The 15584-nt window shown below is 32.2% G+C and overlaps 1 protein-coding gene across 1 annotated transcript in view; it reads right to left on the bottom strand.

Annotated features, from left to right (window-relative positions):
• LOC148626978 (guanylate cyclase soluble subunit beta-2-like) overlaps positions 1 to 15371 on the bottom strand; it is a 30304-nt gene extending 14933 nt beyond the window's left edge. Inside the window, exons 1-5 of the mRNA XM_088564642.1 lie at positions 15232 to 15371; positions 7546 to 7619; positions 3666 to 3766; positions 1613 to 1796; positions 397 to 473 (exon numbers count right to left, since the gene is read on the bottom strand). Of these exons, the coding sequence (XP_088420768.1) occupies positions 397 to 473; positions 1613 to 1796; positions 3666 to 3766; positions 7546 to 7619; positions 15232 to 15234 (439 nt within the window). The 5' untranslated portion in view covers positions 15235 to 15371. The remainder of the gene's footprint in view (positions 1 to 396; positions 474 to 1612; positions 1797 to 3665; positions 3767 to 7545; positions 7620 to 15231) is intronic.
• Between the last annotated feature and the right edge of the window lie 213 nt (positions 15372 to 15584).

Raw genomic sequence — 15584 nt, 5'->3', positions numbered from 1 at the left:
CCAATGAAAACGCAAAATGGACTCCACTTACACAGGGAGAAAGAACCAGGTGCAGCGGTAGGATAAGCGTCCTCAACTTTTCTAGAAACACCTGCCGAGTTGCCAATATGACGTCAAACCCTAGTTAAACAAATGAGGGCAATAACAACGCTGTGAACAAATCTACATTCATGTTTGCAGCGATGTTTGCTGTCTATCTTTTTATCTATATTGATATATAGGTGGGTATGATATACATTTTTGCGAGACCCTTCACTTTTTATATAGTTGCAAGATGTCATTTACAAATATGTAAGGAATATAATTAAAAATAACTTAACGTAATCAAAAACGAATTTGCTTATACCATAGATATGATAAATAATATCTAATAGTATTATAACTAAAAACTCATACCTAAAACAATTGGATAAAGACCTGGTCGAATTGTGTAGTAATGTAAAGTCACCGAACCATCATCCTCTTTTTCACATCTGTAAACAAAACCATAAAATTAAACAATTCAGTCGTCGAATAAGAGTTTTTCGCTACTTGTTTGCAAACACACTTCTGTATTTGAAAAGTAACGTCGGACATCCTATTATACCTTACAAAGAGAAAAACGTGTAAAAATAGCCAGTGAAGTAACAACACCGTAAATCAAATTTTACCTATACTCGGCGTCACATAAATAACATACTGTTAAAATTTGAATAAAAATATTTTCTACGACTTTATTGACACCTACCGTCGTTTAAATTGTCTTAAATGACTTGCTCATTCGTTTAGCCAAACGGCTTCTCCCTAAACATTGAATCGTTAAATTCCGGTCAGATTTTAATTCTCGGTGCCAATATTTACATTGTAAAAAGTCGGCCATGTTTACAGTGATTGGGTTGCTAGGAGATGTTGTTTACGTTTAAATGGTTTGTCCAAAAACCGAAGAACCCAGAATGCATTTCGGCGTTATTTCGGATATCTCGGATTTATTTTACGCCAACAACGTACAATACCGAGAAGTTGATCAAGCAGACGATTGTCACCGGAGTTCGACGGGAACTTACGAACTTCGTTTGTAAACAAATCGTCCCGTAGAAACCAACATGGCGGATATTAGTATGGGATTTTCCCGTAAGGATTTGTTACGCATGATTTAAGCTAATAAACGACTTGTTTAGGGAGAAGCCGTTTGGCTAAACGAATGAGCAAGTCATTTAAGACAATTTAAACGACGGTAGGTGTCAATAAAGTCGTAGAAAATATTTTTATTCAAATTTTAACAGTATGTTATTTATGTGACGCCGAGTATAAACAAGATGCCCCGGCCATAATTTAGACTGTGAAGTAGGAAATGCATGTAACTACATGCAATTATCGATAGCCTAATAGAAGTAGTAAAAATTTTACAAAACTATTATCGAGGTAAAGGAATTATAAATGATATTATCGTACATCATTAGAAATAAATTATAGTACAGTGATCTAATCAAGAAACCTTGTTGGCAATTCTTTTTGTTGACTTTTATTTTCCTGGTCACGACTCCAGATGTAATCATTTATTCCGTATTTAAGAATTGACAATTTACTTTGAAAGTCCATTTAGTTCGTTTTTTTTTAACCCGAAATAACCCACCTGAACGAAGGGGCAGATATATTCTTATATGTCATCGACAGTAACGCATGAAGAGAGTCTAAGTTCTGTACAAATGAGATGAAGTCACCGCCTAACGTACGTAACATCTTGTCGTAACCATGACGTAAACAATACGTCAGAAAGTATTCTCCGAACACCTCTAGTACATCAGCAAGTGGCAAACCTTCAATATATCGCAATATAAATATTTGAATTATTGGTGTACTATTCTAATATTGAACAGATATCACGTGATATAATAGTAAATTTGCTGGTAAAAACTTGAACTGAAATCGAAGTTTGATGTGAGCTTTTACCGTCATGTTGTATCTGTCATCATCTGTCAATGTTGGGAACTATTCTGAAATATCTTCTTTCAAACAAGTAATTTACTGTAATCAGTTTTGTTTACATGTACTCTTAGCGGTTTTTGTTTTGTAGATTGAGTTGAATGATGCTTGCATTTAAATCTATTTTTCCCTTAAAGGTGAATGATTCAGGTTCCTAGGATTTCTAGTAAAAAAAATATTCAAAAAACATCATCATTCAAAATTCCAAATTCTGACAAATACAAAGCTCATTAATTTGTGTAATAAACTTAATTGATTCCATCGTAGAATTAATTTTACAATTTGTCAAATACTGCCATTAAATAAGTTTACATTCTGTTGTCGAATGGTTTACATATACATCATCCAGACATCCAGACATCAGCTAACGTTATTGATGAGAACAGAATATACATTGCAGTCTTATATCTTCATTAAAGTAGGAAATGCGGACATTGAATTATGAAATGTATCAAATTATTGGTATTTGTGGCAAATCTTCGAAATGCATCAACGATATTCGAAAAGGACACAATTTAAAACATATATGTATATGAATCTGTGAGATCGCCAGACATCAAATGAGTTTTATGTACATGTGATAAAAATATCAAATGAGCAGTTGATTGTTCATTACAAAGAGAGCATATATAATGGGAAAATTACATTCAATGACCTAGACAAATTCTGTTGATGGGTTAACGGATAAATCAGCCTTATTACTAGTATTTGAAAATTGAGTTTATATGGAAATTGTTTGTATGCTCGTAAGTATTAAGCTTGAAAAAAAGTGAAGTATTAATGTCGATACATAATGCATTAATAAAACTCTTTACATGTATGTGATTTGTTCCTAATATAGACACAAAGCTGAAATAACCTCATGAATGTTGATATAAAGTATATTTATACCAATTTCTGATATCGTTAATTGTTAGACTGTTGGAGATGTTTGAAATCTGATTATCACATTGCATTTACATTTAGAACCATACTTTTTCTAGGATTTATTTTCCACAGAATAACTACTTAATTTGATATGAGCAAGTAATATTAAACGTGATCTTACGATGTTACAATAGATTTGGTATCTTTCTGTCATGAAACAAAGGGTCAACACCAGTACCTTGTTTAGTGTAACTATAGTTATGTGTTTCAGTGATTATATATGCTACAGTATGGTCTGTTTCAGTGAGTATATATGCTACAGTATGGTCTGTTTCAGTGAGTATATATGCTACAGTATGATCTGTTTCAGTGAGTATATATGCTACAGTATGGTCTGTTTCAGTGAGTATATATGCTACAGTATGGTCTGTTTCAGTGAGTATATATGCTACAGTATGGTCATCAATTAAAAGATGCAGCTTTAGAATACCAATCCTTTAGAAGATATTGATGATCTAAATAATAGATTTGAACATTTTAATGTGTCTATACAGCCGTTTGGATCTCAAGTAAATAAATCATTCATATATTTGATGCATCGTGTTATGTAAGATAACACTAGTTCCACCACACCAAGGATTTTTTCCTAACAAAATATTAATTCCTATTATGAAATAAATTGAATTAAGTTGTTAATTGCTCTAATGAGTTAATAGAGTCATTTGTATCATTCATTTGTATCTGTTCTGTCATTCTGTTTGAAAATTATCAAATAACAAAAAGTATTAGATCCAAAATATTTTCTCCGTGAGTCATCTTTATAGAATTTAAATTACCTGAAACGTCACACACCGTGCCAATAAGTGCAAACGTACACTCGTCAGAGTATTTATGAAATACCATAAAGTCGTGTTCATCATTCAATTTACTTTTTTCGCTATAAAATATAAAAATAGTAAAATGTTAAATGTGTACAATAATGTGATTTAAAAAACACGTGGTCATTTTCAAATTCATGTATTTTTAAAATAGTAAACAAATTATCACTTTATTTCATACAAGTAATTTATAAAGAAACATGTTGTCGGCATCACAACGAAAAAACTGGTATGTGTTATACTGCATTGTAGAAGGATAATGTAAACGCTGAAAGACGTCTGCGTCAATAAGAAGTAACTGATAAGAAACCAGTTATAATAATGTTTATTATATATAATAATGACGAATTAAGCATTTGCACCTTTATTGTCTTACTATTAAGTGCCCTAAACTGCTAAATAGAAGCTCTGAATCTTTGACTATATTCTGAATCGGAGTGCTTACGTACCGAGTCATATTACCGATACACCCCTTTAAGATAGTTACATGAATATATCATAAAACTATGTCATGATCAGTGTATGTGTATTACTGTTTACCGTATACAATAATTTCAGATTCATCCATTGTCAAGAAAAATGCTGACAGCTCAAAGAAAGGAAATAATCAGTATTTTAGAAAACTATGGTGATCTTATCAATAATATGCCATAGGTAGGACTCAATAAATTATCAAAGGAATTCTTTAGAATATCAATATAATCTAGGGAATTAAGTAGTATATGATCAGCTGTAGTAACAAGCAATAACAAGAATTATAAAGAAAGCAAAAGAAATTAAGTCACTACAACTATTTTCAATGATTTGTGCTGTTCGTTCTAAAACTTTGCAAAATATATGCATTCACCCTGTTATATAGCGTTTGGACATGCTTATTAAACTAAACTTTAGATGTGTTCACTCTTCAAAATAATAGGAAGCAATTTAAACTATTCTCTTGATCTAAGTCTGTTATAATCATCGATGATTTGTAATTATGACAAAAGGCGTAGCCAATAAGCTCTGTTTTTCCCCTAATTGGCAATGTCTTGTATTCCGTACTACATGGGAAAATCAAATTTAATTTTAGTTACCTTGTTGGTTAATAAAAAAAAATATGGCAAGCCTTTGTGCAATTTATTACCTATTTATTAATATCTATAAATCAAATTATTAATATTAAGGATTAATTATTGATATAAATAATAATAATACTGGGTACTATATATCAATAAATAGATGAATTATTAACGTGTTGATAAAGTGGATGCCACGATAAGAGGTTTAATCATGGTCAGAAAGTGTGTGCAATTGCTTATTTTATTGGATATTTCCCGGCATGCATAAACCGGAATAAGATTTAATGACGCGTTATTTAGTATTTATTAATATGTTAATAATTCGTTCAATTTATTGATATCAATAAATGGTTTATCAACATGTTACTAATTTATCTATTTATTGATATCAATAAACGACTTATCGACATGTTAATGATTCATCTATTTACTGATGTCAATAAATCATTTATGCACATGTTGATATATTTATTAACATGTTATTAACTAATTATTAATATACAAAATGGGGAATAAATTCCACGTGTAGAATTCGAAAATCAGAAAAACCATATTATATCAGTAAATGGTAAACAATAATTTGATTCATTTGTGCAACAAACATCATATTTGTAAGGTCCATAATTTGAACAAAAATTATTCTGTCTGTCGTGTTAACATAGCATAGCATGAATATAAATATACTTATAATTGATGCGCAGTTTTGTGTATGCTAATTAGGCATCATGAACGTGTAAACCGTGAACGAGTTCTTATTCGTATAAAAGTACTAAATTGTAAACGTAAGCGTGGTACAAACGCACGAATACGTATTGTATATTACGAATTGATTGTGTATAGCGTGTGAAGCACTTTTCATGACTTCAGAACATAGGTCAACTCCTTCAAGGTTATTAACAAACCAATCTCTATATTTGCATTGTTATTCAATGATCATCAGGCTACATTTGTTCTAGATAAACCCAATCTATGTAAATATTTAATTTTTGTAATCCACCCGGTTGTTTCCAGTTATTAAAATCTGTTCTTTTGTCAATAAGTCAATTCCCTCTTAAATGAGTATCGCAATTTCAGACAAATAAATGATTAGTTTCGGGCCTTTCCACTTCCGTTCTGAATGGATTAGGTCTGTATTAGTGATAAGTGATAAAATCTCATATTACATTTTACACGAACATCCAATTCTCATTAATCTATAATCCTAAGTGTTATACTAATTATATTGATTGTGAGCAATTAAATAAAATTGAGTCACTGTACTGACCATTTGAACATACCGTTTGATGGGGATTTCTATTTTCCCGCTGTAACCTTGGTTCCCTTGATTACTCCTTCCCTTCATAAATTAAAGATGGGCCAATTAGGAAAACTAGATATCATTAATAATTTAGCATTAGTAGTAATAAAGTATTATACAAATGCCATGACAATTTCAACTTTTTACAGTTCAGTGCGTTTGATCCAGTTTCTTTTTCAGAGAAAAAACATTGCCAGCACATGTTTACTGTTTACTAAACCATGCTAGGACATGTTTACTGGGTACTAAACCATTGCCAGTGCATGTTTACTGGGAACCATTGCCAGCACATGTTTACAGAACACTAAACCATTGCCAGTATATGTTTACTGGAAACCATTGCCAGCACATGTTTACTGGGTACTAAAACATTCCCAGCACATGTTTACTAGGTACTAAACCACTGCCGGCATATGTTTACTGGCTACTTAACCATTGACAACACATGGTTACTGGGAACCATTGCCAGCACATGTTAACTGGGTACTAAACCATTGGCGGAACATGTTTACTGGGTAATAAACCATTGCCAGTACATGTTTACTGGGAACCATTGCCAGCACATGTTTATTAAGAACCATTGCCAGCTCATGTTTACTGGGTAATAAACCATTGCCAACAAATGTTTACGGTATACTAAACCATGCTAGCACATGTTTACTGAGATCCATTACCAGCACATGTTTACTGGGTACTATATCATTGTCAGCACATGTTTACTGGGTAATAAACCATTGCCAGTACATGTTTACTAGGAACCATTGCCAGCACGTTTCCTGGGTAAAACCCATTGCCAGCACATGTTTACTGGGTACTAAATCATTGTCAGCACATATTTACTGGGTACTAAACCATTGCCAGTACATGTTTACTGGGAACCATTGCTAGCACATGTTTACTGGGTATAAACCATTGCCAGCACATGTTTACTGTGTACTAAACCAATGGCAGCACATGTTTACTGGGTACTAAAACATTCCCAGCACATATTTACTGGATACTAAAACATTCCCTGCACATGTTTACTGGGTAAAAGACCATTGCCGGCACATCTTTACTGGGTGCTAAACCATTGCTAGCACATGTTTACTGGGTACTAAACCATTGCCAGCACATGTTGACTGGGAACCATTGCCTCCACATGTATACTGGGTACTAAAACATTGCCAGCACATGTGTACTGGGTACTAAAATATTGTTAACGAATAAGTTTAATGTTCATACATTGGACTAAGCAGTATCACATTTAACAACTAGTGCAAAAGGCATTTAATTTCCGAATTATTTTTCCACTCAGACATTTCGTTCTTAAATTGTTGTTTATGCTCTTTTTCAAATTGATCGTTATTGTTTAAGCTATATTCTGCAATGATCAATAAAAAAAGACGTAAAGAAAATTAACTATATCATAGCGCAGAATAAGATGATGTCCATAAGAAAACTGTTTCTTGTCTACCGGTTCTCTGTTTGCTTGAAAACTTACATAACTTTAGTCCAAGCTTCTTCACCAAACTTTTCAATAACCAGCTCTCTGACACATAGATGAATTTGTCCATACTGAAATGAAGCCAAGTACCTGTGTTAGTTGGTATACTAGACGATGTAAACATTAATAGAGTTGCTGTAGTTTCGAAATTAAGTCTTTACATTCCCCGAGACTCTTTTCTTCTTCTTTATATTTTTTAGGATTTAATTTTACGACCGTTAAAATACAATGTGGCGTGGAAATTATTTAAAGAGGAAATTAGGATATTTTGTGCTTCGAATTCATTGTAGGTCTAAAACATTGAAATAGACATAAAACAGAATTTAATGGCAAATTAATTACCAATTAACACAATTTTCTCACTTAAACGAATAATAGAATTAAGGATTGAACCACGCAGTTGATCTTAAAATTTATTATACATTAAACAAAGGTGTCAAAAACTAATTATCCAGAATATAAAATAACCCACAAAATCAGGTGTCCTCGAAATTATTTAATTAAAATGAAACATTAGATAAATGTAAAAATCAACAGTGTTATAAAATAGTACAATGCGTTTATAGAAAAGGAAAAGCTGTTGATTCTTTATAGCTCGCTCCTTTATATTAATCGAGGTAGATAATACATGGACTGAACTTCTTTCTTACATTGTATTACGGTCTGCGATCATTATTTTTAAGGAGTAATTCTTGTCATAACAGCTGAGCAATTCGACAAGTCGAGAAAAAATACAACAGCTTACCGAGAAAACAATATGGGTAAAATACCATTTGACATCTGTCACATCTAACAACACCTAACATTCTAGACTTGTGCATATTTTTAACATTGGTTTTGGAGAAGGACAAAGGCTGACTGTTGTCTTCTTCACGTAGGTATTTGCACATTTGTGTTTTATCAATCTCGATTTATTTGTAAGAGTTAGACCAATTTAGCACATGTGTACATTCTCCCTAATCTTTCCTTACTCGAAATATTACATTCAAAACTGAATTCCATTAACGAAGTGATTATAGGGATAAAGAGTTGGAAACAAACTGTATGATAAGGTTAAAGTATAGGAATGAAGATAAATTTACAAAAACTCAGGTCAAACTTTAAAGAGATTACAGAATAAGTATACCAATATAACATATCTAATATGTAAGTGGTAAAAATAATGACACCTACTGATCTCAGCAAAATGACTGTTTGAAGGAAAATCTAGTCAGATAGCACTCTTGTGTTAGGGGCAAATAATATGTATTGGACATTTATATATTGGAAGTGTGTGTTCTAAATGACCTTTTTATCAAAGAGCTACAAATGCCTATTGAGACCAGCGCAGATGTGCTTCCATGACATCCCTCGCAGAAGGAAAATTAAAGAACGTCTTGAAGATTATTGGTGGTAACAAGTAATTACAAAACAATTTGTTCGTTGGGATCCAAATTTGGAAAGTTTTTTTAGTGTCACAAATACCTCATACTTGTATAACGTAAAGGGTTATTATCACAACACGAAGGATGATTTAAAGATAACACAAAAGCAATCTATGAGTGGCGGATCATGTCACAATATGGATATTTCTATCGGCTTACTTTTTCTATCGGCTTACTTTCAACAAGTATCGGCTTACTTTTCAAAAGTATCGGCTTAATGTAATCTAAATCTGCATTTTCTCAATCATTGAACATTTTCCTTTGCGATTGGTAATGATTTTCAAAATGTGAAAAGTTCTCAATTGTCTATAAATCAAGCAAATCATTTTCGAGAAAATTTGTCCTATTTGAATGTTAACCACTAAATATTGCACTGCGATTTACACCATGAACGTTTTATCGATATTTTTTTCTTGTGAGACTGTTGTTCATGAAGTATACGATTGACTTTTAGCTTTGTTGTCTTGATATTACAGAATTTAATTAAGAAAACAGTTCTATTTTAAACATATTTTAATCATAGACTGAAATGCATCCATACATTTTTTCAGAGTCGTACATCCCTACGGATTTAACTGACTCTAATATTTAATCAAACTTATCTCAAATGACGATAAAAAGTGCCGCTCTTTGAATGTGAAGTCGAAGTGAAACATCACAAAGCCGCGATAAAACAAACAGAAAATAAAAGGTCTTAATGAGGAAATGACTTCATTAGAAAATTTACTCTAAAGACTAAAAGTAATAAATCGGGCCATACTGAGTCATAGTACTTCACTATCCACCAATCAAAAGTATCTGTATCTATGTATATTTCTTTTTAAACACGCGAAATTTTACAAGTGACCATTTCTCTCTTGAGTTACAGAATAAGAATGGTCCCATGTACTTGTACGTATACAACTAATTTTTATTATGGGGTAGGTATTGCCTAAATCAGCGAGAACCGTGAGCTTTTACATACATGTATCGTTTGTGTGAGACTCGTAAAAATAATAAAGGACATTACAAAGTGGGGTCACCCGGATGAAAATTTTTGCTTCGCAAACGCAATATTTTCATTTGTATTTAAGCAGCAAGCGAGATCAAAATTTGTTTTTGAAAATCTGCCTTGTTAATTAATGGGGGGTGGGTTTAATAAATGAATAACCTGAAAAAAAGTTTTTCCAAAATTCCAACCCATACCCCTTTTTACCCTCGCTCTCAAAATGGTCGATAACTTAATAGTACTTCGCAGTATTTTACATATTTTATCCCTTAAGGCCATCTCTAGCAACATCCTTTTCAGTTTTGGCCCGTTAGATCAATTTGTACAGATACCGGAAATATTTCAGTTCTCCACGAATGGTGGGAATATTTTACACATTTCATGTGACGTAAACAAAATCCAGACGATAGCAATCGGTACATCCTCGGCCAATCCCGGCAATGCTCCGAATCGAGAAGTTGCGATTGAGACGATAGTTGCAAATTCCAAACAAGAAAATGATTGCCTTTTCTGTCTTAGAAATGCTATGCTTCGATTTGGATAATATAATCGGAGTTATATTTTTTTTCCAAGGCGGGTTAGGTTCTTGACAATAGCGACAGTGGAACAGAGAAGATGCACGTACGTACATCAAAGTGTTTCACGAACTTAAAAACATCATATTCACTTCTTATTTGCTTTTGTTACTTTGTATGTATGATTTTAGTTACTCTATGTTCTTTGTTGTGTATGTCTGTTTTCCATGTCTGGTCATTGTCCCTGGATTGCATTCTTTTGATTACCGCTTTAACCTTGGTTCCTTTGATTACTCTTTAATTAGTAAAAAAAATAGAGAAGACTCGAAAACTATTAGAGAAGATGAATTTATTTTTACCGAAACGTAATCTTAACCTATTTTTGTCTGTTTGGTTTATGGAAGCGAGGAATTTTCTCCGTAGGGACATTCACTTTTTGTTACTTCCGGGACATGACTTTTTTTCGTTAGTATATTAGGAAACCTTAAGGGAAATTTAGTACATGTAATAACCGTAGAGCTCACACCGCTTCCTGGCGCTCTCTACGAAAGCTCTAAATGCTTGATAAATCTTTCAGAAGTTTTGCACCTCATTACGAAGTTCGACACTGTCATTATGGCTGAATCAGATACTCATTGAATAAATTTAAAGAGTACTGTAACACATGGAAATTAAGAATTAATGTTGAAAAAACAAAAATATATTTTTTGTTCGCGAAAAAGACAAAAACAAATATGAATTTTGTCTACAACAATTCTGCTGTAGAAATCGTAAATGACTTTAACTAACTGGGTGTACATTTTCCGAAGAGTGGAAACTTTAAAACCCGCAAACATCATTTAGCTGAAAAGGCAAATAAAGCCATGTATAGTCTACTGAAAAAAGGCCAGTCCATAATCTTTCAATTAAATGCCAGCTGGATCTGTTTGATAAACTTGTCAAGCCAATCTTACTGTATGATTGTGAAATATGGGGCTTTGGTAATAATGACATTATAGAAAAAATCCATTTGAAGTTTTGTAAATTTCTACTCCGAGTTCAATCAACAACGCATAGCTCCATGGTTTATGGGAACCTAGGAAGATGTCCTTTAGTCTTAGATATTAAAGTAAGAATGCTTTCTTATTGGATGAAATTCTTGAAAGGTCAAGAACAAAAATTAAGTACCATTACTTATAAGCTGATACTAAACCTAACAAACAAGACAACTTTTTCGTCATTATGGCTTAAAGGTATTGAAAATATTATGAATGAGTGTGGCCTGCAATACATATATGGCTCAATTTGTCTACAATGGTAAATGGCTAAAAAGCACTGTAATGACCAATTCATCCTAAGTTGGTATTCAAATATTGAAAATAGTGCTAAAACGTCAAATTACCGAGTATTCAAAAAAGATCATGGTATCTTGAAAAATATTTTGATATACTTAATGATAAAGATATTGCAACGTTATGTAAATTTAAATCATCAACTTTCTGTTGAAAGTGGGAGATGGAAAAACATATCAAGAGATAACAGAATCTGCCCTTTTTGTCGGGATGGCGATATAGGTGATGAATATCATTATATAATAAAATGCAGGTCCTTCATGATGGAAAGAAAATATATATAAATAAGAAGTTTTTAGTGAATTGCAATGTTTTAAAGTTCAATAAACTAATAAATACCACATGAATATTGTAAAATATGCATGTTTATCTGTATACCAATGTTTCTACATAGGTTTAGCAGAAATAAAGTGTATATAGTAATTATATAAGCCAGGCTCTAAAAGTGTTGTTTCGAAGACGTGTGATACATTATTCTGTTTGGTTTCCAGAGAAATTTGAACTGAAATTATCTAGAAATTTTATTAAGACCTAACGCCAGGAATTCAGCGCTGTAGTTGGGAGTTTTACAGTTCAGGAGTGAGTGCACCCAATTTAACATCAGAACCTTACACATGTATGATACACTATTAATACATGTATACATGTGGTTACATACTAATTGGGTTCTTCTTGTATGCAGTGTATATCATAGCTTTATTTACTTATTTCTACCCTATTGAACAGGATATTTGGTTATACTATCTAAATACATCAAGTGTTATAATAGTGTCAGTACTTCGAAAGAAAGTAAGTTGACCAAACAAGTGGGTATATTAACTAACACTATTGGTAGAACTGTCCCCGCATGAAACTTTAGTGAATGTCCACTTCACAGGAACATGTAGCAATTAGGCTAACAAAAAGAAACTTGGTGTACTCGAAATAAAACATTACTATTAAAATATCATAACAATTTTTATTGGTAGAAAACAAAACAATTATAATATAATAAGATGATGGTTTACCTAAGACGACTTAAACCCAATTCGCAATCTTTTTAATTAAAGCACGGTGGCTATATTTTAAGATTCATTATCGCTTTAGATTTGTTTTTTTAGAATGTGAGTAACTATTATCAAATAGTTAAAAAGATATCTACATAATTAATGATAAGAATGGAGATTCAGGGGTCACGTCAATGAAGGTATCCTTAGATATCTCGATCTGAAGTCATGTCTTAAGAATAACATTACGGTGGTCTTAGGACATGTCTGAGATACGTCGTACGGTGTAAACCGAAGCAATCTTTGGACGATCTTTACTACAACCATCCTAAGATGGTCTTAAGATGATGTTAAGTTTGTTATGATTTAATATTGAATAATTATTAAAACTGAATGGCGAATATATTGAAAAAGGGTATATGTCAAATTTATAATACATTTTTATGAACCGAGAATGGATAAATTCTACAAAAGCAACACAATTAAATCTAAAAATAATGATTTTTTTGGCGTTAATGTAAAATATGTCAATTAGAGTCCATAGTTTTGATACATATAAAAAGATTCGAGCAGAGGTCCACTTGATATCATTACCTTTAATTTTACAAGTCTTTTAACACGTATTGCATGAATCATTAATAGTAAAGAGAGGGACCTTTTTTTTTTTTGAAAGAGTAATTCAAATTATATTGACTGCAGTTAAGATGGATATGGCAACAATATTTTAACAGAGTCTGTTATTAGTTATTACTATTAATGCAAAACACAAGGTACAGGAGAATATTTGCCTTAAAGAAAATGCCGTATACAGTGGATGTGAAATAATGATCTAAATATTTTATTCCGTCAAATGTTATTCCTTCGCTATGAGATCAACATTACTCTAGCATATACAGCGGCCATGTTCAACATTACTCCAGCAAATACAGCGGACATGTTCAACATTACTCCAGCATATACAGCGGCCATGTTAAACATTACTCCAGCAAATACAGCGGCCATGTTAAACATTACTTCAGCATATACAGGGACCATGTTCGTTGCTATTCTTTCAATTTACGACATTTTAAGTTCTTACATGTGACTTTTGGGAGTATCCTAAGATCATCTTAAAACAAATACCGAGGTATCCTAACTTTAGAACAAATTTTAGGACGTATCTTAAGTCAGGAGACTTTTGTTGACATGATTATGGAAAAAGATGTGTCCTAAGATTCCTATTCCAATTCCTAAGAGAGCTTCGTTGACATGACCCCAGGTATTCAAAAAATGTTGGATTTTTTTTTTATTTTGTAAAAATGAAATAATAATAGCCTGGAGCCCCTTTTCCTCATACCCCCTATTTTCAAAATCTCCGCGCTTGTGTCAGTTTGTTTAAACTTTAATTTGTGTTATATTAAACATTTAAGTGTACATAAAAGAAAACAACCAGTCTTCTGATGATGAAATAAACTTTTCAACAGTTTTATGATTTGGCTAGTAATGAGGGTCAAGTTTGTCGATTGTCGAACACTTGGTTCCAATTGGTATCAATCAAACTATATTTAACAAGGTACTAAACATGCTATAAATACATAAATCATAACAATATAGAAGGATTGACGTTTGTGGCACAATCGTAAATTCGAATTTTGATTTTATTTTACCACGGAATATTATATGTTGTTATATAGGTAGCAGTGATTTATCTAATGTTCCCAGGGTAAAAATTTTCGATAATTCAAGCTACGAAATAAATTCGGTAATTTCACTCTCGCACTTTCTCCCACCAAAACGTCCCAACATGAATATTAATCTGCATGTACCATTCGCAAAATTTAAAATTTATGTTGAAAATAGCGACGAATAATGGTGGAAATCTGTAAAACAAGTAGGATAATCAATTGGTAGTCATGAATAACCAAAATAAGATCCTTTATGCCAAGAACGCAATAAGATTTTACTCTTAAAACACTCTTGCACAATCCCCCCACTCGTTAAATCTAGGCGTTCTTAGGCACTCGTGATCATATTTTGATTATTGGCTCTTCCCGATTGATTATCCTAATAGTATTATTATTCTCATTATTCGTCGAAAGTGTTAGCATGTTACAAAGGCAATCGATCTACACATTTTTTTTAATTATGAATTCTATAATGAAGTTCTTATTCTATGCTCGCGTGTTCATTTTCAATACCAAACCTTTTATTTCAGTTTTTTTTCCGAAAGGCTTGAATTCAGTGGGACAAACCTACAGTGATCAGAGAGCAAGTATATACACATGATACTGAATAGGGGAGGAAAAGCACGTGGTAAGAATTAGTAGTTTTGAACATTTGAAAAATAAGAAAAATCTACAATTATGTGTACATATCACCAATTGAAAAAAAGTATTTTTTCCTGCACCTTTATTGAAATAAACAAGCGTCAATAATATTGACTAATTAGGTAACACTCACCATATTTGACTTAATCCTGTATGTCCAGATAGAAAGCCATATTAATTTAAATGATTTATGTGAGTTTCCAATCTATATAACGATACTTCTGTAAATAATCATAAGAGTATTTAATTCTGTAAGATCCATAGAATATGGTCATGTGACTTCATAGCTCTCTAGATACAACACTGTCACTGTCACTGACCAGTATATATATTGGATTCGATATTTCAACTAAGACAAGAACATTGTTTGTATGATAATGAGGAAAAAGCTTTCCGTTTACTTAATATGGAGAATTGAAATCACTCCAATCAGTGACATTGCAAAACGTCGAATTATTGTTTCTCAATAAATCTAGCTATCTTACT

This window comes from Perna viridis, chromosome 1 (genome assembly GCF_037379345.1).
Source record: "Perna viridis isolate PV_CMFRI_1.1 ecotype Kerala chromosome 1, ASM3737934v1, whole genome shotgun sequence".
NCBI classification, from domain to species: Eukaryota; Metazoa; Mollusca; class Bivalvia; order Mytilida; family Mytilidae; genus Perna; species Perna viridis.
The sequence above is the reverse complement of the archived record's forward strand: the minus strand, read 5'-3'. Positions and strand labels throughout refer to the sequence as shown.